Source organism: Anolis sagrei, chromosome 10, assembly GCF_037176765.1.
Source record: "Anolis sagrei isolate rAnoSag1 chromosome 10, rAnoSag1.mat, whole genome shotgun sequence".
Classification (NCBI taxonomy): Eukaryota; Metazoa; Chordata; class Lepidosauria; order Squamata; family Dactyloidae; genus Anolis; species Anolis sagrei.
This window is the reverse complement of record NC_090030.1, coordinates 21,251,958-21,275,048: the sequence shown is the minus strand read 5'-3', so window position 1 is coordinate 21,275,048 and position 23,091 is coordinate 21,251,958. Positions and strand designations below refer to the sequence as shown.

Here is a 23,091-nt window from a genome sequence, read left to right as displayed (position 1 = left end):
CGGTTAAGGCAGGTCCCCAAACTCTACAGCTCAACCTAAATGTCAGTCAGTCTTTCTGTCTATAAGTCAAAGCAGATACATTTGCTCCTCAAAGCTTCCTGCATGGCTTGATGGAGTGGTACCAGACTTGGTATATATATCCTTCATTGTCCAATGTAAAATACTAACCGGGTTTCAGCCAAAAATATAAGGCCCAGCTTACCTGTCCGAACGTACCTCCCTCTATGACACAACTCAAAAGTTAAGATCATCTGGGGAGGCCCTGCTCTCGATCCCATCACCGTTGCAAGCGCAACTGGTGGGGACAAGAGACAGGGCCTTCTCAGTGGTGGCCCCTCGTCTATGGAACTCCCTCCCCAATGAAATTAGGTCAGCTCCCTCCCTCCTGTCTTTCAGGAAGAAGCTTAAGACGTAGCTGCGGGACCAAGCATTCAACCAGTAAATAGTGCAATAAGGATAACGGACTAATGGAATCGACATTAGACGTTCAGCAGTGGAACTCTCTGCCCAGGAGTGTGGTGGAGGCTCCTTCTTTGGAAGCTTTTAAACAGAGGCTAGATGGCCATCTGTCAGGGGTGCTTTGAATGCAATATTCCAGCTTCTTGGCAAGGGGTTGGACTGGATGGCCCATGAGGTCTCTTCCAACTCTTTGATTCTATGATTCTATGACAATTGGATGGGCCTTGGACTATGATCTGGATTGCATGATTTTAAAGGATGTTTTAATAATTAATGTTTAATTATATGGTTTTAATTGTATTTGTTTATTTTTATATGTATATGTATTGGCATTGAATCACTGCCTGCTATAAGGCCACCCTGAGACCCCTTTTAGGGTGAGAAGGGCATGAGACACGTAGGGAAAACTAAAAAAATATGTCTGCAGCCCTGTGATGAAACCACCAGATGGCAGTATATAGAGACAAAGGGTTCAAGGGTCAAGGCTTTTGATCTAAACTCTCCAGATATCCTCTAGTCTAGGGAACGCAGGGATTCGTGCCAGCTAATAATATAATAATATATAATAATAAAACTTTATTTATATACCGCTCCATCTCCCCGATGGACTCAGAGCGGTTCCCAAGTAACACCACAAAACATCTGAGTAAAAACAACATAACCATAAGATTAACAAACAAAATATAAGCATAAAAACTGTCACCATAACAAACAAAAATTAAAATTAATCCTGCCTGATCAAGGCAATTAAAAATTTAAAAGGCCAAGCCAAGATTTGTGCAAGCCCAAAATTTCTAGGGGACCTGGGAATTAAGTGCAATGCTATGGCAGGCAACAATATTAGGTATGGGGCCGTGGCTGTTCATTTCGGGGCCGATTAGAGGAAAGAATCTGGGCAACTGGTAGGAAGAATAAGACCGTATTCGACAATGTGTGGGGATGAGTTAGAACTGGCCATTTTCAAAGGCTTGTTGAAACCACCAGGTCTTCAAGCTCTTACAAAAGGAGGGGAGGGATGGGGCCTGTCTTATTTCCCTTGGAAGGGTGTTCCAGAGACGGGGGGCCACCACTGAGAAGGCCCTCTCTCTCGTCCCCATCAATGGTAGTGGGACCGAGAGGAGGGCCTCCCCAGAAGATCTTAGAGCTCGTACCGGTTCATAAAAGTTAAGACACAAATAAAAACATCTATGATGATCAGTAAAAGCACCAAAAACATTATTGCGTTATTGTGAGTTTTCCAGGCTGTATAGCCATGTCCCAGAAGCACTCTTTCATGATGTTTTGCTCACATCTATGGCAGGTATCCTCAGAGGTTGTGAGGTATCTTGCCTGCCATAGATGTGGGCAAAACGTCAGGAGAGAATGCTTCTAGAACAGGGGTCCCCAAACTTTTTAAACTGAGGGCCAGGTCACAGTCCCTCAAACTGTAGGAGGGCCAGATTATAATTTGAAAAAAACATGGATGAATTCCTATGCACACAGCACATATTTTATTTGTAGTGCAAAAAATACTTTAAAACAATACAATAATTAAAATGAAGAACAATTTTAACAAATATAAACTTATTAGTATTTCAATGAAAAGTGTGGGCCTGCTTTTGGCTGATGGATAGGGTGGTGGTTGTTGTTGTGCGCTTTTGAGTCATTTCAGACTTAGGTTGACCCTGAGCAAGGGCTGGGTAAATGACCTCGGAAGGCCGCATCCGTCCCCCGGGCCTTAGTTTGAGGACCCCTATTTTAAACTAAAAGGTTTGGATAGGGTGGTGGTTGTTGTTGTGCGCTTTCAAGTCATTTCAGACTTAGGTTGACCCTAAGCAAGGGCTGGGTAAATGACCTTGGAGGGCCGCATCCGGTCCCCGGGCCTTAGTTTGAGGACCCCTGTTCTAGAACATGGCCATACAGCCCAGAAAACTCACAGCAACCAAGTGATTCCAGCCACAAAAGCCTTCGACAACACAGAAAACATAATTGTTAGAATGTAATCAGGCTACTCACAGAATTAAAATCACTGTGAACCAAAGGCAATCTAAACAGTCCCCTAAAATAACACCAAAATCAAAGAGCAGAATTAAAAAACCCAAATAGGAACTGGCAGTGCTTGCAGTCCTTTCCTGAAAAGTTGGTTGCTTTGGGAAATTCTTCTTGGGACAGCAAGGACTGAGCCAGGACCAACCAACAAGAAGACCTTTCTCAAAATGGCAGCTTCCCTTCGCTTGAAGCTTTCATAAACAGAAATCAAAACCAAGGCAGCCTTCCTGCTTCTTCAGGCTCCTCCTAAACCAGGCCTCCTAAACAAGTGGGCGGCCGTAAGAGGCCGACATCAAAACAGTCCAACTTTCTCTGGGCCGGATTTGCTCCGCTCCCATCCCGCCCGCACTGACCTTGTAGTACCAGAGCAGGTATTTGCTCTTGCAGTCCTCGCTGCAGAAGTCCCAGGTGCTGCCCTCCAGCTGCTCCGTGACGGCCCGCTGGCACGTCTGGGAGCAGTAGGTGCAGGTGATGCAGCACAGGCCCAGGTTCTTAGTGAAATCCTGTTTGTAAAGAAGCACACAACCTGCGGAGAGACAAGAGGGGTGAAACCTTCCCGGGGAGGGGGCGCGGCAACGGCGGCGGCAACGGCGGCGGAGGGGCGAGGAGCGGGCGTTCGGACGGACGATGGCGGCGAGGAAGGGCCCAAAGAGAGGCAGAGAAAGAGAGAGACAGAGAGCGAGAGACAGCCAAGCAGACGACAGCGACGGCGACGCAAAGGCACCTGGCGGCAAAACCCCGTCCTGCACTGGCCCCGGGGTGTGTTGTTGGTCAATCGGGGAGGAAATGGTAACGACAATGACGTTGGGGGGGATTGAGGGGGAATCGCCACGGCTCACCTCTCTGGTTCTAAGAAGAGCTCACTCCGAGTCAGGGACCAGTTCCGGTCTGTCCCTGCCCCATGCACAACGGCGGACGCAGAGACCGAGGGGTGTCCGCCTGCCCCTTCCTCCTCCTCCTCCTCCTCCTCCCGCCCACACCCCTTCCTTCCTCCTCCTCCTCCTCCTGGCCGACGGGGCTCCTCCATGCTCATGCTCCCCACTCCACTCCCAGGTACCTTCACTGCAAAAATTCTTCTCCACCCCAGAGAAGCGGATCTTCTCATGCAGCAGCTTCTCCTGCTTGCAGTGTTCGCACTGGGAGACCACCCCATGGAGACGCTTGAAGTCCTCGCAGCAGTCGCGGCAGCAGAACTGGTAGACCGTGCCCTGTGGGGAAAGGAAAAGAGAGGAATCCTTACAAACCGACCACCAGACCTCCCACGTGCCTTTTCTCAGCACAGCCAGGACCTGGGGATGATTTACAATTCAAAGCTTGGGAATATTTCTTTATTTACAACTTTTATATGCCACCCTTCTCACCCCAAAGGGGACACAGAGCGGCTTAAAAGTTTATGTACACACAATGTATTACATTAGCATAGCACAATATTAATATTATATATTGCTATATATTGCTATGTTGTACTATACCACTATACTGCAACATTAGTAAGAATACATAATATACAATAGTATACTGTATTACATTATTATCAGTATTATATGCACATAGATAAAGGCAAAGGTTGTCCCCTGACATTAAGTCCAGTCATGTCTGACTCTGGGGTGTGGTGCTCATCTCCATTTCTAAGCCAAAGACCCAGTGTTGTCCATAGATACCTCCAAGTTCATATGGCCAGCATGACTGCATGGAGCGCAGTTATGTTCCACACTTGGAGGTGTCAACAGCCTTCCTTCCTTTTTATGCAACAACCACCTGGCTTTGAGGACAAAGCACACAAAGGCTATGTATGCAAATTACAGAAATCAATCTATGGATTACGAAAAGCTGCAAAATGCTGGAATGAAAAACTGAACCAAATGTTGGTTGAACAGGGTGTTGCTCAAGGCAATGATGTATATTATATGCATATACAATATATATTATTGCAAAATACAATTGTGAATACAGTACAATTCTCAAAGTCCTCCAGCTGCAGCAGCTGCGGGATCCTAGGCGTAGCCAGAACACCACTTTGTCAGCTACAAGGCCATTAACCAACAAATCAGTGAAACATCTGTTAGCACACATCCCAATTGAGAGGCCGAACATCTCTCGCCACCAACAACACCAGTCTTATCCTCCCACTGCTCCCATCCCCACAATCCCTGTCACTCACGCCTTACCTGCCAATCCAAGATTTCAGGCTTCTCGGTGAAGAGGTTGTGGCAGGAATGGCAGGTCAGATGGATCCCACCTTCAGGGCTGGCACGCTGCATTTGAAGGGAAGAGGACAGATTCAGAAGCAGGCCCAGGAGCGTCTCGGTCCATCCAAAGATCTCCCACCAGGCTCAGCTCCCTCTTCCTTAGATCCCCTCCCCAACAGCGCTTTGCAAGGAGTCCCTACACCATTAACTGGCCCCCAGTTACCCACACATACAAGCCTTCTCTTGCTCCCTGTGCGTCCTACATAATCCAGCTGGCTGTTGATAGATAACAAGCCCCTTAACCCCTTTTCCCACCCCAAGGGCTGCCTGAACCCTACTACATGAGGAAAGAGGGTCGCAAGGGAAGGGCAGCCAGGAGGGCCCCCACATCGGATTATCCCAGGAGACGTCCCCTGCTGCAGCTGCTCTGGGCTGCAGAAAACCAACACTATTGAATAAAGTATGCAAACCACACAAGTGTTAATTCAACTGATTTATTGGACACAACACAGAATTTTCTTCCACATGAGCAGCAAATGTTGAAAGTTGAATTTTTGGGGCAAGAACCCCCAAAATCAATTTAACATCATATATTAAGATATTGTTAAGCTGAGAATGAGATGCACACAGATCATCCCGTCCCTTTTCAATTGGCCATGGTTCTGCGATGTCAGAGCGCACACGAAAGGTTGGCCAAACAGGACTTGAATATTGAGCAGGTACCAACAGAGAAGCAGGGATGGGAGGTTGGGACCTTTGGCCAGGGACTCAGGATTGGCCGATGGGATGGGGCATTTGGCCTCTGGAAGGCAAGGTTGGAGCCAAAGAAGAAAGCGAGCGAAGCCACGCATGCAGGGATGCCATAGGGCCATCAGAGAAGAGAATTTTCTTGTTATTAAATGGCACCAGGAGAAGGCACGGCAAACCGGACACTCAGATATTGTTATTCTTCTGCCTTCACTAGGTTGACCTGGAAGTGCTACACTGCCACCCTTCTTAAGAGCTTTTATTTAATTGTTTATTTAAGCAGACATACATTTGCAAGTGTTTGTTGCATACAGTGCAATACTTTCTATCTATTAATGTTCCATAATCATTTATCTGATAATATATTTCCTTTAAGGGGTCACAGCCTACTATCTAAATAATACATGTAAAAATATCATTAGACTCTTACTTTAAATCTGCTTCCTCCTTGTCTACAAATCTTATAGGATCCACTACATACATTTTTAGTTTAATTTCACATAGAGATGTTGAATCATTGGTTGCCATTCATTAACAAAGTTATCTAATAGTTCTCCTCTTAATAATACAGTTATTTTGTCCGTTATCAGCATTATCTGTAATATATTTTCCCCATTCTTCTAAAGGAGGTATCTCTGGGGTTTTCCAATATCCGGCATATTAAAAAGAGCTTTTTAACAGGCCATTCAAAGCATTTCTCAACAAACATCAGGTGCTATAATAATAACAATAATAATAATAATAATAATAATAATAATAATAGCCTGCAACAAAGAACTGGTGGGATCACAAGCTGGAAAAAGTTAGAGAATGAACACGTCAAGCTACTCTGGGACTTTCGGATTCAGACAGACAGAGTTTTGGAGCACAAGACTCCTGACCTCACAATCGTGTTAAAAAACAAAGTATGGATTGTCGATGTTGCAATCCCAGGTGACAGCAGGATTGAAGAGAAACAACTGAAAAAAGCTGACATGATATTTGATTTAAAGATTGAACTGGCCATCTGTGAAGAGGGCTTTGACTTTAAAGATCGAACTGGCCATCTGTCAAGAGGGCTTTGACTGTACCTTCCTTTATGACAGATGGGGGTTGGACTGGATGGTCCTTGGGCTCTCTTCCAACTCTATGAGACTAATAATAATAATAATAATAATAATAATAAGCTGGCACAAGCCAGTCAAGGTGGTTCCAGTGGTGATCAGCACACTGGGTGCAGTGCCTAAAGACCTTGGCCTGCACTTAAACACAATCAGTGCTGACAAGATTACCATCTGCCAACTGCAAAAGGCCACCTTACTGGGATCTGCATGCATTATTCGCCGATACATCACACAGTCCTAGACACTTGGGAAGTGATCCAATACAAAAGCCAGCAGAGTATCTGCTGTGGACTCATCTTGTTGTGTTTCAAATAATAATAATAATAATAATAATAATAATAATAATAATAATAATAGTAATAATAGTTGTTGTTATTATTATTATTATTATTATTATTATTATTCTACCCTCTCTCTCGGAGGGGGCTAAAGGCCTTCCTCTTTTTCTCTCTCTCTCTTTTAAAGAAAAATATATCAAAGCAGAGAGCCATTTCCCCCAGGATGCACCAGATCGCAGCCATACAGCGAAAACTCCACCACCACTTCCTGGGAGTTCATCCCATCACTGTGCCGACAGTGTGAATACCTGAAATTTGGTCCAGCAGCTTGGGCTGCAGAACTGGTAGACCACTTGCTCATTCTTGTTATAGTAGCACAGCTCCGAGGGGGTCTTCCGGCAGAAGCTGCATGGCCGCTGGGGTCCTGGGGCAGCAGAGAGAGAAGGGAGGGAGGAAAGAAGGGCCGAGAGAGTGAGGACGTCCTTCCCCTGAAATCCAAAGCGACTACATCCTGCCTGCAAGGAGAGTTCACTTCCTCCTTTGTCCCTTTAATGCACTTTACCCCTTTCCTTGAGATGGGAGCACAATGAGGCCTCTCTCTTACACAGGGACATGAGAGCCAGCCTTGCAGACACTCCACCAAAATTGGGTAACTTTTTTGTCTATCTAGTATTACCTACAACAATAAAAGGAGGTTTTTACCTTTTAAAACCTTACTAAAGCATCCTGCGTATTTCCTCTCCTGTTTCCTACCCCAAGCTCATACATACACACAGCACTGGCTACGCTGTAATCTGCAAGGGGCCTGCTAGCGCCGTGTTACCTGTGAGGCCGGCCTGCTTGACTCTGTAGGAGGTGGTGCAGCAGATGGAGCAGAAGAGGCCCATCTTGCCATTCTTGTCTTTGTAGGTCAGCATGTCGAAGTTCTTGCAGTACGTCTTGCACCACATGCACTGGTAGACGCGGGTGTTTTTCTGCAGAGAAAGAGTGTGTGTGAACTCAAGGATCCTGCGCACCCAAGTCATGCCCGCCACCCAGTTAAGCTTGTCTGCAATCTCCCTTTCTGGAACATTCACTATCTCTCAGACAGCCTTTCAGAAATCTATATACTGTATATACTCGAGTATAAGCCGACTTGAATATAAGCCGAGGCACCAAATTTTACCACAAAAAAATGGGAAAATGTATTGACTCGAGTATAAGCCGAGAGTAGGAAATGCAGCAGCTACTGACAAATTTCAAAATAAAAATAGAACCTTGACATTTGAGAGTTGTAGTTGCTGGGATTTATAGTTCACCTACAATCACAGAGCATTCTGAACCCCATCAACAATAAAATTGGGCCAAACCTCCCACACAGAACCCCCATGCGGGCCACAGCAACATGTGGCAGAGGACAGCTAGTATTAAATATTAACTAGGTATTTTTAATTACCAAAATGTGAGTCAAGTATCGAAAGGGTTAAATGGACGCTATGACTCAACAAAAGGTGTTATTTCAATATAAGCAGGTGTGCCTGTAGCTTAGTAGCCCTCAGTCTGTGAGAGGTTTCTGTGGAAGAAGGGACTCAGTGTGTTAGTAGGCCTCAGTGTTAAGTTCGCCTCAGTATATGAGAGGCATCAGTTTGAGAGAGCTTTCAGTGTGAGAAGGCCTCAATAAGAGAAAGGCCTCAGTGTGAGGCAGGCCTCAGTGTGAGTAAGCCTGATGTGAGAAGATTCAGTGAGAGAAGCCCCAGGTGGAAGACCATCGTGTGTGAAGACCATCGTGTGTGAAGCTCCTGTGTGAAAGCTCCTGTGTGTAAAAAGCTACTATGTGAGTTCGGTGTGAGAAGAGGCTCTGTGAGAGCAAAGCTGTTTATCTGCAAGAGAAAGAAGCCCAGCGTGGAAGCAAAGAAGGAAGTGTAAAGAACTTTATTTGTGTTATGGAAATCTTTTTGTAAATAGTGCGACCATGTTATTTTGCTATAAAGAAAAGCCTCCTATGGAAGAGATAACACTGATCTGTATGTTTTTGTTCTTTTATCACTCTGGGCTACTGGTCACGCTACTGTGGATAAGTTACTCTCCTGTACGTTTATGAGGAGGGTCTTTCATTAATAAGCCCACTCACCCAACACAACCCTATTTGCAAGATTTTGCAAGGCCAAGAAGATCCTTCCCTCCTCTCCCAATCTCTCACCTTCTTGTAGCCGTTGAGGCAGGCGGTGCTGCAGAAGCGCTTCTGCTGCCCTTCATGGAGGAGATATTCTAGTGGCAGCCCCTTGTTGTAGAGGTAGAGGCCACACTGGTCGCAGCAGTTGGTCTTCAACCCCTTAGTGGCCCGGAACTTGGTGAAGCAGGCATCGCTGCAGAGGCGGTGGACCACGTTCCCGTTGCTGACCTCGTGCTGGATCTGCAGACGGAGCAGAGGCACCGGGCATCAGGGATGGAAGGAGATGGAGAGGGACCTCCCCATCTGCACTACCTTCAGGACCCAAGCACACACTCACCTCTCCAGCCTTGTAACACACGCTGCAACGAACTGTGTCTGTGGCTTCTGTGGCCTGTGACCCCGATTTCTGCTGCTGGGCCTCATACAGCGAGAGGCAAGCAGAGGTGCAGAACTCGTGGAAGGAGTTGCCGGGGCCCACCTGCGCCACCACAGACTCCTTGGTGTTCCAGATCTCCCTGGAGAGAGAGGGAGGGGGAGACAGGGTATTCATTCACTGCTCTAATTACTGTATTTACTCAAATCTAATGTACACCTTTTTTTGGCTAAATGACCTTGCCAAAATTGTGGTGTGCATTAGATTCACATCACAAGGTGCACTAGCTGTGCCTGTACCTTGGAAAGTCTGACTTGGCCACGGCAGTCCATACTCTGGTTACATCCCGTATAGACTACTGCAATGCGCTCTACGTGGGGCTGCCTTTGAAGACTGTTTGGAAGCTTCAATTGGACCAACAGATAGCACAGGTTTTTAGCAGGAGCAGCGCTCATGGAGCACACAACTCCTATGTTGCGCCAGCTCCACTGGCTGCCAGTTTGCTACCAGGCACAATTTAGAGTGCTGGCTTTAGCCTTTAAACCCCTAAATGGTTCTGGCCTAGTTTACTTGTCCGAATGCATCTCTCCCTATGAACCATCTAGGTCAGGGGTCCTCAAACTATTTAAAGAGAGGGCCAAATTACAGTCCCTCAAAATGTTGGAGGGCCGGGAAATGCTTTTATAAGATTCATGGATATATATGGTTTTCAAAGATTTCAGGAGAAACATGAATATAGAAACATATTTATAAATCTATAGGGCTTTGTTCCAAGGGATGCACGTAAAAAGTTAATACATTTAGATACAAAAAAAGACAGGAAATTAGGTGGGTTTGAAAGAGCGCCATACAAACAAGGAGGACATGAAATATCCCTCCTTTCCCACCTTCCCCCTCTTTTGACTGGAAAAGAAAACACACTGTTAAGGGAGATAAAAAGAGAAATATATAATATATTGCAAGCAATTGCCTCCAGGCACCGCTGCCGGCCTTGACTCCATTATAAGTCAAGAAAGGCTTTTTCAGCTAAAACAAGGCTAAAAAACTCAGTTTATCTTTGAGTATATATGGTATTTAACCCCCAAAAGAAAGATGTATCATTAAAGTTTATGAAGTTATAAATAAACAAACATTGTTATTCTAAAAGAAGTCTGCCTGAATCTTTGTCTGTTTAAAGCATCGATTAAACTCAAGGAATACTCCTCTCAAATTCTGCTACCCCTGATGGGTTGCAATCCTAATAGGTCGTGATCCATCCATCCATGATCCCCAATAGAGGAGACATCCAGAAGGCAGGAAGGATAGGCCAGAAAGGAATGGCGGAAGGAAGAGAAGAGCACGAAGGTGGGAGGTTGGAGGGAGAGGGCAAGGGTGTGGGCACTCACTTTTTGCAGAAGGCGCAGTTCCTGTTGAGGGGCCTCTTGGAGAAGGTGGTGAGGCAGGAGCTGGAGCAGAAGAGCTGGGGCATCCCCTTGCGCTGGTAGGCTGTCTGGCCCTTCTGCAGGGGCGTCCGGCAGTTGGCACAGGTCATCTTGGCCACAGTGGAGCGAGCCGCCCGCTGGGCCGCCTGGGTACGCAGGGAGAGGCGGGTGGGCCGCCGGAGGACAGGGGAGGGGACAAAGTCTTCATCCTTGGGGTCGTCCACCATGCCATCCGAATCTTCATCGGAAACGGGGACTGGGGGGCAGAACAGAGGATATTAGCAACAGAGAGCATAGCTGGTTATGCATCATTATTATGTCCACACTTTCTTCAAGAAACATCTGAAGGATGTTGTGAGGCTGTTTAACTCGAGGGAAAAAAAGCAAGTGAGAGGATACAAGAGGACTAACAGCAAAATATGCAGAGTGTGGAGAAAGAGGACAGGGAAAAGCTTCACTTTTAACTCTGGCCATGTTTGTTGGGGATTCTGGGAGCTGTTGTACATCGAACAATGAAATTAAATGCCACCCCCAAAAACATTACCCATGTATACTCGAGTATAAGCCGGCCAAATATAAGCTGAGGCACCTAATTTTACCACAAAAAAACCTGGGAAAATGTGTTGATTTGAGTATAGGCTGAGGGTGGGAAATACAGCAACTACTGGTAAATTTCAAAATAAAATTGATACCAATAAAATGACATTAATTGAGGCACCCATAGGTTAAATGTTTTGGAATATTTACCATATTTCAAAGAAAAACAGTAAACTAGCTCTGTAAATGGAAAAGTAGGATCAACAAAAAATATGGTATTAACAATAGTAATAATAATTATAATAAAACTTCATTTGTATCCCGCCCTATCTCCCCATGGGGACTCAGGCCGGCTCCCAACAAAGTAACAGGCAAATATTCAATGCCTATACAAACAATGCAGAGCTAGATATAGATCTGTAATTATATATAATAATTTCACATATACATTTCCCCTGAAACATTTGCAAATCCTCTCTCTATATATGTGCATTTCCCTCCTGCAATATTTGCAAGCCCTATATATCTATGTTTATATTTATCTATATACAATATTTGCAAGCCCTATATATCTATATTCCCATCTGTCTAGACATGTCCGAACTTATCTCCTCCTATGAACCTGTCCAAACGTATCTCCTCCTATGAAACAGCTAGGATGTTAAGATCGTCTGGGGAGGCCCTGCTCTCGGTCCTGCCTGCATCACAAGTACGGTTGGCAAGGATGAGAGACAGGGCCTTCTCAGTGGTGGCCCCTCGGCTGTGGAACGCCCTTCCCACAGAAATTAGATCGGCCCCCTCCCTGTTCACATTTTGGAGGAAAGCGAAGACCTGGTTGTTTGAGCAGGCATTTGAATAGGCAGTGTAACTAATATAGAAATATGGAACATTTGGATGATGAGACTCGATCTTGATTTTAACTATGAGACGAGATGAGATGTTATGATGTTTATTGATAGTTATAATGTTATTCTTTTAACTTATTTTTGACTGTTTTTATCATGTTTAAGTATTGTATTTGCTTTGTTAACCGCTCTGAGTCACCCTGAGGGCTGAGAAGAGCGGTATACAAATATAGCAAATAAATAAATTAATCTCTTTCTATATTTTTTATTTATTTCACAGTTTTCTATACCGAGCTTCTCAACCTCACTGAGGGACTCAGCCCGGTTTCCAGCCATAAAAACATAAAATATCATATATCACAATTACAAAAACAACTTTAAAAACACTATATATAAAACTACAGTGGTCAGTCGTCCTATTAAGATGGATCTACATCAACTTCCATCCAGGGTCCTATGGTGTTGTCTCATTCATCGAAGGCCTGACTCCACAGCCACGTCTTCACCCGTTTCCTAAATGTTAGGATGGATGGGGCGGTTCTGGCCTCCAGAGGGAGAGAGTTCCAGAGTCGCGGGGCCACCACCAAGAAGGCCCTGTCCCTCGTCCCCACCAGGCGCGCTTGCGAGGCCGGTGGGACCGAGAGCAGGGCCTCTCCAGATGATCTTAATAATCTTGATGGTTCGTAGGGGAGAATACGTTCGGAGAGGTAAACAGGGCCGGAGTCGTTTAGGGCTTTATAGGTCAACACCAGCACTTTGAATTGTGCTCGGAAGCTAATTGGCAGCCAGTGGAGCTGGCATAACAGCGGAGTGGTGTGCTCCCTGTACCCAGCACCTGTTAGTAGTCTGGCTGCCGCGCGTTGGACTTACTGCAGCTTCTGGGCATTTTCCCCTCTATATCTATATTCATATCTAGACATGTATATGTGTGTGTGTGTGCATTTCCGCCCATGTAATATTACTAATAATATTACAATATAATGGTATAGTACACTATAGTAATATTTAATACTAATATTGTACTGTGCTAATAACGTAATATATCGTATGTATATGTATCTTGTAAGCCGCTCTGAGTCCCCTTCGGGATGAGAAGGGCGGCAGCACATAAATGTTGTAAATAAATAAATAAATAATTCGTTGAGCTGCGGAATTTGTCTAATTGTAGTGTAAAATTGTAATTGTTTGTACTGGCATTGAATTTTGCCATTACTTATCTGTAAACCACTTTGAGTCCCCCTCGGGGTGAGAAAAGCGGTATACAAATACTGTACATAATAAATAATAACAATATATTGTCAAAGGCTTTCATGGCCGGAATCATGGCCATGTTCTAAAGGCATTTTCTCCTGACATTTCGCCTGCATCTATGGGAAGCATCCTCAAAGGTAGTGAGGTCTGTTGGATGCTTGCCATAGATGCAAGCTAAACGTCAGGAGAAAATGCCTTTATAACATGGCCATATAGCCCGAAAAAACCTACAACAACCCAATAATAACAATAGTCCAAGATGAGACAGTGCTATCTCTTGACTTGAATGCTTCTCAGGGAAGGACATCTCAATCTCCAGTTAAAAGGACCAGGAGGTCATAAAGCCAGTTTACCAGCCGATAGGACTTCTGGGAGTTGAAGGCCAAAACATCTGGGGACCCACAGGTTGAGAACCACTGTCATAAAGCAAGCGGTTTCAGCCTGAGGATACCAAAATGCAATCAGTCCTAAGCCAAAGGGCCAGAGATCTGACCTGCAGTTAACAATGAGCTTCAAGGTGTTAGCTGAGTGACTTACTACTCTCCAAGGAGTTCGCCGTTTCAGGCCGAGACTCTGTCCTCCTGACTCGTTCGCTCCTTTTCTGCTCCTGCAAAATAGCAAGGATTTATCATCACAGGGTGACGTCTGCCAGTGGAAAGAACCCTGACCTTGAGCGTGTTGGGCAAAAGGATGAAACATGCAGACACAAGGGAAGCCCTGCTCTCAGGCCCAGAGGAGGGCAATGGGAAGTGAAGGGAGGGGATACTGGGAAGAGTGAAGTCTCATTTCACTGATCATCGCAACTTTCCTTACCCTTTCAACCGGCTGGTCATTCCCCTTCGCAGCAGGACCTTCTCCTAAAAAAGAAGCACAGAAGAGAACCAAAGCTGTCTATTGAACCTTCGTCACTGCCATATAAAATCCAGATTATCTGCTTTGATGTATTATCAAAGGCTTTCATGGCTGGAATCACTGGGATGATGTGAATTTTTTGGGCTGTATGGCCATGTTCCAGAAGCATTCTCTCCTGACGTTTTTCCTGCATCTATGGCAGGCATCCTCAAAGTTGCGAGGTCTGTTGGAAACTAGGAAATGGGGTTTATGTATCCATGGAATGTCCAGGATGAGAGAAAGAACTTGTCTATTTGAGGTAGGTGTGACTGTTTCAATTTGCCACCTTGATTAGCATTTAATGGCCTAGCAGTTTTAAGGCGTGGCTTCTTACTGCCTGGGGGAATCCTTTGTTGAGGTGATTAACGGTCCCTGATTCTATCTTGTCTGGAGTTACCCTGTTTTTGAGTGTTGTTCTTTATTTACTATTATGATTTTAGAGTTTTTTTTAATATTAGTAGCCAAATTTTGTTCATTTTCAGTTGAAATTGTCCACATGCCTTTGGATTTCATAACAGTAAATAAAGAACAACACTCTCTCTGCCTCAACATGCCTTACACCCAGAGACATGATAATCAGCGTTATTAGAGACTCTTGTACTAAAGCTAGGTCACTTTATTTTGTTCATCTATCCTTTTAAGTGGGATGGATTACCTGCAACAATAAAAAAAATAAGTTTTTTTCCCATTTTAAATCTTATCAGAGCTTCCTGGGTATTTCCTCTCCTGTTTCCTATCCTAAGCTTACACACGGCCCTGGCTGTGCTCGACTCTGTTCGCTTACACATAGCAAATACTCCTTCAGCGGCTGAGGACATGTCTTGGGGAGATCCCACCCACCCGGTTTACCCACCTGCGGCTGGAGCTTTCTCCTGTGCTTTGGACTCTGCAAAATCCTGGCTGTTGTCCTGCTCCTCCTTGGCAACCACTTCTTCTGATGGAGGAGAATCTGCAACGCTGTTGAGGATGGACACTTTGGTCTCTTCGGTGGATGATGCCGTCACCTCCTTCCGCACTGGGGAGCTTTTCCGTGGGAATTTTAACCGGGCCTTCTTCGCCGGCCGCTGGGTGGTGGGTGAGCTTCCAGGCGAGGTGGCCGCTTCATGGTGGGAAGGTGGCATGCCGCTTGCCTCTATAACAGCCGGGGAAGGCAAGGAGGCACCATCCTCCTCCTCCTGGAGGTCTTCAGGACTTTTGGAACCAGCTTTAGATGCATCATCTTCTTTGTACATTTCTGGTTTTATGTCCTTGACTTCCAGCATGGGAGGGGCCCCGGATCCCTTGAAATCACACACCTTATACGCCTTGGTCTTGTCTCCGTCTCTCCGATTGTCATTTCTGTTCAAGCTGTCCAGGAGACGGGGCTTCTCCATGGGCCCAGATTTGCTGTGGGGTAAGCTGTTGGCTTTACTCCGGTCTGGCAAGCTGTCTGCTTTCGCCAGGGCCTTATCTGAGCCACTTCCCAAGGTGGCTTGCCTGGGGCCTTCCCACTCCATCTCCGGGGCTTGGAGCGCAGAGTCCTGCGGGATGGAGGCCGTCTGGGAGGCCAGGAGGCCCTCTCCGTACTCCATGTCCGCAGGGAGGTCCCCAATCAGGGGCTTGTCTGGCAATGACAGCGGTCCCAAGGAGCCCGGGAACTCACTGGAATCCATGCAGAAGGGAGTTAGATCACTGGCAGAAGCAGAGGGCAAGGAGAGAAAAGCGTGTGAGCAGACCTCAGGAATAGAATAGAATAGACAATAGAATTGTCTACAGATGATAACAATTCCAAAAAAAGAATATCCAGGGTGAGATGTATCCTTAAAAATATTTTATGCTTTCTTAAGACTCTCTGGTGGTACAATGGGTTAAACCACTGAGCTGCTGAACATATAATAATAATAATAATAATAATAATTTATTTATACCCCGCCATCATCTCCCTCAATGGGGACTTGGAGCGGCTTACATGGGGCCAAGCCTGAACAACAAATTACAAAACAAAATACAAATTGCAGCAAAATAAACAACATAAACAATAAAAAAAATCAAAGCATATAAACAATATACACAAAACACAGAAACCAAACATAATGACATAATGACATAATTTAAAAAACAGATTTAAAAAAGTCAGGGTGAGATAAAAGGGCAGAACTGTTTGTAGGGGAGAACTCATAGAGAGACAGGAAAACAAACGAACCTTCATGGGGGGGGGGGGAGGGACTCCTGGGGCATGGAATCTAATTCAGGGTAGCTGGGTGAGCTCCCGCTATTAGGCCCAGCTTCTGCACATGTGAGTAGATCAATAGGTACCACCTTGGCGGGAAGGTAATGGCGCTCTATACAGTCATGACCTTGGAGGCACTTATGGACAACGCCAGCTCTTAGAAATTGAGATGAGCACACACACCCCTCCAAGAGTCGGACTCGACTAGACTTAATGTCAGGGGAAACCTTACTTAAGGCAGTGAGTACAGCAAGAATCAAGGCTATAAGGCTCTCTGGATGCTACTGGCCTGCACTTTCACAATTCCTCACAATGGGCTTTGTAGGGCCCAAAACATTTGGAGATGTCCCCTTTATCATACTCCTTTCTGCTCTGAACAGACCACTCAGCAAATTCCCAGCATATAGAGCCTCTTATCCACAGATGCAGAGCCCCAAATACTGGCTTGGTTATTCTTATTTTGTGTGTACATACATGGCTTCAAGTCTCCTGTCTACTTAAGGCAACCATATGGATTTTTCAGTTTTGTTTTTTTTTTGTTTTTTTTTTTTTTTTGCTTTTTGAGGAAAGGAACCCTCAAATGTGTTTTCACCAGTTTCTTCCTCTATTCATTGACAAACTCCCATTCAAGTACTAACCAGAGTAAATCCTTCTAAATCTCCAAGATCATACAGGTTTTGATGCCTTTAGGACAGTATTTCTCAAATTCTGCCCCTCCAGGTGTTTTGGACTTTAGCCCCCAGAAATCCCAGCCTGTTTACCAGCTGTCAGGAATTGTGGGAGCTGAAGTCCAAAACACTTGGAGGGGCAAAGTTTGTGAAACACTGCTTTAGGGTATTGTTGACGCCCTTCTTCTACAACAGTGGTTCTCAAGCTGTGGGTCTCCAGGTGTTTTGGCCTACAACTCCCAGAAATCCCAGGCAGTTTACCAGCAGTTTGGATTTCTGGGAGTTGAAGGCCAAAACATCCGGGGACCCACAGGTTGAGAACCACTGTTCTAAAACAAACCAAAACAGAATCTGAAACAGAAAGCTCTTCCCTACCTAAATTGGAATGGGATTCCCCTTTTTTGCAAAAACAAATACATAAATCGAAAAGAGAGTCCTTCTAGAAAGTATTTCTGGGGGTGGTCAAGAAAGTTGTCGTCTCTTACTGACTCAGATTTGTTTACAGGCATTTTTGAAAGAAGCAATGTGCACCGATAGATAACTTGTGTTTAATTGTGCAGTATTTACTTTGAAAGTAGTTGTTCTACTCCAGAAACTGCATTTTTGTGGCTGCCACAAACTAGGCTGAATCGGTTGAGACTCAAGGAGATATTCATGGGGAAAATATAGCAAAATGTGATGCAAGATGACCCTCCTGCAAAAGTTTAATCAACTTTTTTCCAGGGTTTCTATGACAGAACTGATGAGGAAATGACATTTATAAAACAGGAACAAAAATCATGTTACATAGTGTTATGACAATCCCACATGGGTTTTCTGAGGCAAGGAAGACCAAAGAGGCGGGTTAACCAGTCCTTTCCCCTGAAACAGTATTTGGGAGTCAAATCACCCAAACTATTCCCCATTTTCAAGTTTGTGTTCTGCAGAATTCTGGGAAATGTAGTTCAGGGAAGCCGAGGACCACCCTGGCTGAGAATTCCAAAGGCCCTGCCCCTAAACTACATTTCCCAGGATTTGCAAGGAAGAAACAAGCTTCCGTTCCATAACGCTATAATCTATCACAGCCATTGGCAAAATTCAGCCCTCCGGTATTTTAGACTTCAACAGGCCTGTTAGGAATTGTGGGAGTTGGAATCCAAAACACCTGGAGGGACAAGGTTTGCCCATGCCTGGCGTAGATGCAATCTTAGATGATATTATTAATATTAATATATTACTATTATAATATCTATGGGCCCCCTGGTGGCGCAGCAATAATGCAATATAATACTAATAATAATATGATATTATAATTATATATTTATATTACATGTAATATTACTAATAATATTACAATATAATGGTATAGTACACTATAGTAATATTTAATACTAATATTGTACTGTGCTAATAATGTAATATATTGTATGTATATGTATCTTGAAAGCTGCTCTGAGTCCCCTTCGGGGTGAGAAGGGCGCCAGCATATAAATGTCGCAAATAAATAAATAAATAAATAGTTGAGCTGCGGAATTTGTTGACCAAAAGGTTAGTGGTTCGAATCCAGGGAGTGGGGCAAGCTGCCACTGTAAGCCCCAGCTTCTGCCAATCTAGCAGTTTGACAACATGCAAGTTCTGGCCCAGTTTACTTGTCCAAACGTATCTCCCACTACGATCCAACTAGGGCCCTAAGATCATCTGAGGAGACCCTGCTCATTGTCCCCTCGCTGTCACAATCGCATCTGACGGGGACAAGGGACAGGGCCTTTTCTGTGGTGGCCCCCCAGCTGTGGAACTCCCTCCCGAGTGAAATTAGATCTGCTGCATCCCTCTTGACCTTCCGTAAACAAGTAAAATCCTGGCTATGGGATCAGGCCTTTGTAGATTACGCTGACTTACTGACGTGTTGACTTATTTAGAACTAATGGACTGCCCTTGGATAATGATTTAAATCGGTGACCACTGACTATTTGTTGTCTGTTTTTATATTGTTTTTATATTGTTTATACGGTTTTATACTGTTTATACTTTTTTATATTGTTATTATTACATTACTGATAATTGTATATTTATGTTTTGATGTGGGCCCCATGGGGTGCCACTTTGTTAGCCATCCTGAGTCCCTCTGTGGAGGTTGAGGAAGGACGGGATAGAAAAGCCCTAAATAAATAAAGCAAGTATGAGTGGATCAATAGCTACGCTTCTGCTGTTAGGAGTTGAGGTCCTAAACACCCGGAAGGCCAAAGTTTGCCCATCTCTATCATCTCATCTATAGGCTCCTAGAGCTGGGCGGGGCCCCAAGGAATATCCAGTCCAGGAAGACACCACCAAAGCCTCTTGACAGATGGCCATCCAGAAAAGGAGACTCCAGCACACACAATAGGAGGTTCTTCCTAATGTTTAGGTGGAATCTCTTTCCCTGGGGTTTGGATCCATAGCTCCTTGCCTAAGCTAAACATCCCAACATTGGGCCTCCTGATGTTTTGGATGACATATCCCAGAATCCATGGCTTTAGGCCAGGCATGGGCTAAATTGGACCCTCCAGGTGTTTTGGACTTCAACTCCCACAATTCCTAGCAGCCTCTGGCCCTTTCCTTTTCCCCCTCAGCCACTTAAGCGGCTGAGGGGGGAAAGGAAGGGGCCTGAGGCTGCTAGGAATTGTAGGAGTTGAAGTCCAAAACACCCGAAAGGCCCAATTTGGCCCATGCTTGCTTTAGGCCCAGGGAGCGAAGGCTTAAGCGGCTGAGGGGGAAAAAGGAAGGGGCCTGAGGCTGCTAGGAATTGTGGGAGTTGAAGTCCAAAACACCTGAAAGGGCCAATTTGTCCCATACCTGCTTTAGGCCCAGGGAGCAAGGACTTGAGCGGCTGAGGGGGAAAAGGAAAGGGCCTGAGGCTGCTAGGAATTGTGGGAGTTGAAGTCCAAAACACCTGAAAGGCCCAATTTGGCCCATGCCTGCTTTAGGCCCAGGGAGCAAGGGCTTAAGCGGCTGAGGGGGAAAAGGAAGGGGCCTGAGGCTGCTAGGAATTGTGGGAGTTGAAGTCCAAAACACCTGAAAGGCCCAATTTGGCCCATGCCTGCCTTAGGCCCAGGGAGCAAGGGCTTCTGGGAGATTTCCCCAACATGGGGTTTTGGATTTCAACTCCCAGAAGCCTCCACTAGCTTGGGCAATGGTGTGGAATTCTGGGAAATTGAGTCCAATTGAAGTCCAAAACACCTGGAGGGCCCAATTTGGCCCATGCCTGCTTTAGGCCCAGGGAGCAAGGGCTTAAGCGGCTGAAGGGGAAAAGGAAGGGGCCTGAGGCTGCTAGGAATTGTGGGAGTTGAAGTCCAAAACTCCTGGAGGGCCTAATTTGGCCCATGCCTGCTTTAGGCCCAGGGAGCAAGGGCTTGAGCGGCTGAGGGGGAAAAGGAAGGGGCCTGAGGCTGCTAGGAATTGTGGGAGTTGAAGTCCAAAACACCCAAAAGGCCCAATTTGGCCCATGCCTGCCTTAGGCCCAGGGAGCAAGGGCTTCTGGGAGATTTCCCCAACATGGGGTTTTGGACTTCAATTCCCAGAAGCCTCCACTAGCTTGGGCAATGGTGAGGAATTCTGGGAAATGGAGTCCAATTGAAGTCCAAAACTCCTGGAGGGCCCAATTTGGCCCATGCCTGTTTTAGGCCCAGGGAACAAGGGCTTAAGCAGCTGAGGGGGGAAAGTAAGGGGCCTGAGGCTGCTAGGAATTGTGGGAGTTGAAGTCCAAAACTCATGAAAGGCCCAATCTGGCCCATGCCTGCTTTAGGCCCAGGGAGCAAGGGCTTCTGGGAGATTTCCCCAACATGGGGTTTTGGACTTCAATTCCCAGAAGCCTCCACCAGCTTGGGCAATGGTGAGGAATTCTGGGAAATGGAGTCCAATTGAAGTCCAAAACACCTGGAGGGCCCAATTTGGCCCATGTCTGCTTTAGGCCCAGGGAGCAAGGGCTTAAGCAGCTGAGGGGGGGGAAGGAAGGGGCCTGAGGCTGCTAGGAATTGTGGGAGTTGAAGTCCAAAACTCCTGGAGGGCCTAATTTGGCCCATGCCTGCTTTAGGCCCAGGGAGCAAGGGCTTCTGGGAGATTTCCCCAACATGGGGTTTTGGACTTCAATTCCCAGAAGCCTCCACCAGCTTGGGCAATGGTGAGGAATTCTGGGAAATGGAGTCCAAAACACCTGGAAGTCTAGGATGCCCGCCCTGGAGGCCCCTCAGGTGAGGGAGAGACCCCCTGCCTTGGCCCCGCCCAGTACCTGCAGGATCCCGCCCCCTAGCGCAGGCCAATCCCCGCAGGCCCCGCCCCACCCTTAAGCCCCGCCCCTCCACCGCAGGCCCCGCCCCCTCACGAGGTCCCTCGCCGCCCGCGCGCCCCTCCCCCCCAAGATGGTGGCCGGCCCCGCCCTCACCTGCCGCCTCCTCCTTTTCCCCCTCTCCGCCTCGCTTCCCGCCGGTCCTCACCTTCTCCCTAACCGAGCGCCGGTCGCGGCTGCGGCCCCTTTAAATGTAGGGCCGCTGGGAGCTCCTCAACCGCGCCGCAGCCCTCAGCGAACGGGGAAGGCGGGGGGGAGGGGAAGAGAAAACCCGAGGAGGCTGCTCATTGGCCGAGCCAGAGCCAACGCCGAGCGCTGATTCGCCGCCGCCGCTCAGGCCTCGCGCTGTGATTGGCAGAGGCTCGCGAGATTGGGGAAAACCCGGCGCGGAGTAACCTGGGCGGTTGGGATTGGGAGGGAGAACTGGAAAACCCGGAGCGGAATTTATATAGAGATGGATCCGGATTGGAAGGGGGGGGAAATAATGGTTTTTTGTTTTTTTTTAGGTTGAGGGCGCAGGTTGAAGGGAAAAGAAGGGGAAATAGGGAAGATTAATGAAAATATGTAATCTGGGGAGGGGTCTCGGGGAGGGAGGGGGGAAATGTGCATGCTGCCCCCTGTTGCATCCTTCTCCCCCCACTTCCAGACCCATGGCTTACCTTCCCTTCGGCCCCACGAGGGTCCCTTCCACGCGGGAACAGGGAAGGAAAGGGGAAGAAGAAGGGGCTCCAGGAGCAGCCGCAGCAGCCTCTGCCTCGCAGCCAGTGACGGAGGAGGAAGAGAGAGGGAGGGAGGGAGGGGTTGAAGGAGGGAGGGGCGAGAGAGACCCCCTCCTGCCCCACAGACACGCCCCCTTTGCAAAGACCCCCACCCCCAAAAAGCAAGTGGACCCCTTCCCAGAGGACCCCCCCCCAGTGGCCCTGGAAGTGCCCCCCAATAAACAAACCACCCCTTTTCCATCCATATTGAACCAAATGCCCCCCAAACCTCCCTCTAGGAGCCAATTGTTTACGAATTTGTTATACCCTGCCTCAAGCCATCAACAAAATGTATTATTTATTTATTTATTTATGATGGGTTAAACTGCTGAACTTGCTGACCGAAAGATCGCACGTTCGAATCCGGGGAGCGGGGGTGAGCTCCCGCTGTCAGCCCCAGCTTCTGCCAACACAGCAGTCCGAAAACATGCCAATGTGAGTAGATCAATAGGTCCATCAACTCCGCTGGACCGGCCACGTTGTCCCGATGCCCAATTTATCATATTATAATGTAATACAAGAAAATACTAGTTTTGTTTTGTTTTCTTGTCATGTCAAGAGCGAGGCTCCTATTGTGAGAGAATTGGCCGTCTGCAAGGACGTTGCCCAGGGGACGCCCGGATGATTTGATGTTTTATCACCCTTGTGGGAGGCTTCTCTCATGTCCCCGCATGAGGAGCTGGAGCTGATAGAGGGAGCTCATCTGCCTCTCCCTGGATTCGAACCTGCAACCTGTCGGTCTTTAGTCCTGCTGGCACAGGGGTTTAACCCACTGTGCCACCGGGGGCTCCGATAATACTAGTAATAATAATCCAGTATTATAATAATAATTATATATTTACATTACATGTAATATTACTAATAATATTACAGTATCATGGT

At 46.6% G+C, this 23,091-nt stretch overlaps 1 protein-coding gene across 5 annotated transcripts in view; it reads right to left on the bottom strand.

Annotated features, from left to right (window-relative positions):
- Positions 1–22,241, bottom strand: part of ZMYM3 (zinc finger MYM-type containing 3) — a 41,773-nt gene extending 19,532 nt beyond the window's left edge. For 2 of the 5 annotated variants that reach the window (XM_060756133.2, XM_067471607.1), the window contains exons 1-12: positions 21,548–21,721; positions 15,128–15,945; positions 14,197–14,240; positions 13,921–13,990; positions 10,715–11,006; positions 9,294–9,471; positions 8,984–9,196; positions 7,628–7,778; positions 7,113–7,228; positions 4,656–4,742; positions 3,545–3,695; positions 2,841–3,013 (exon numbers count right to left, since the gene is read on the bottom strand). In XM_060756133.2, the coding sequence (XP_060612116.2) occupies positions 2,841–3,013; positions 3,545–3,695; positions 4,656–4,742; positions 7,113–7,228; positions 7,628–7,778; positions 8,984–9,196; positions 9,294–9,471; positions 10,715–11,006; positions 13,921–13,990; positions 14,197–14,240; positions 15,128–15,926 (2,274 nt within the window). In that variant the 5' untranslated portion in view covers positions 15,927–15,945; positions 21,548–21,721. Of the gene's footprint in view, positions 1–2,840; positions 3,014–3,544; positions 3,696–4,655; positions 4,743–7,112; positions 7,229–7,627; positions 7,779–8,983; positions 9,197–9,293; positions 9,472–10,714; positions 11,007–13,920; positions 13,991–14,196; positions 14,241–15,127; positions 15,946–21,547; positions 21,722–22,110 lie in introns of those variants that run through there. The other 3 variants (XM_060756131.2, XM_060756132.2, XM_067471608.1) reach the window with 3 other exon arrangements.
- Positions 22,242–23,091: the final 850 nt, after the last annotated feature.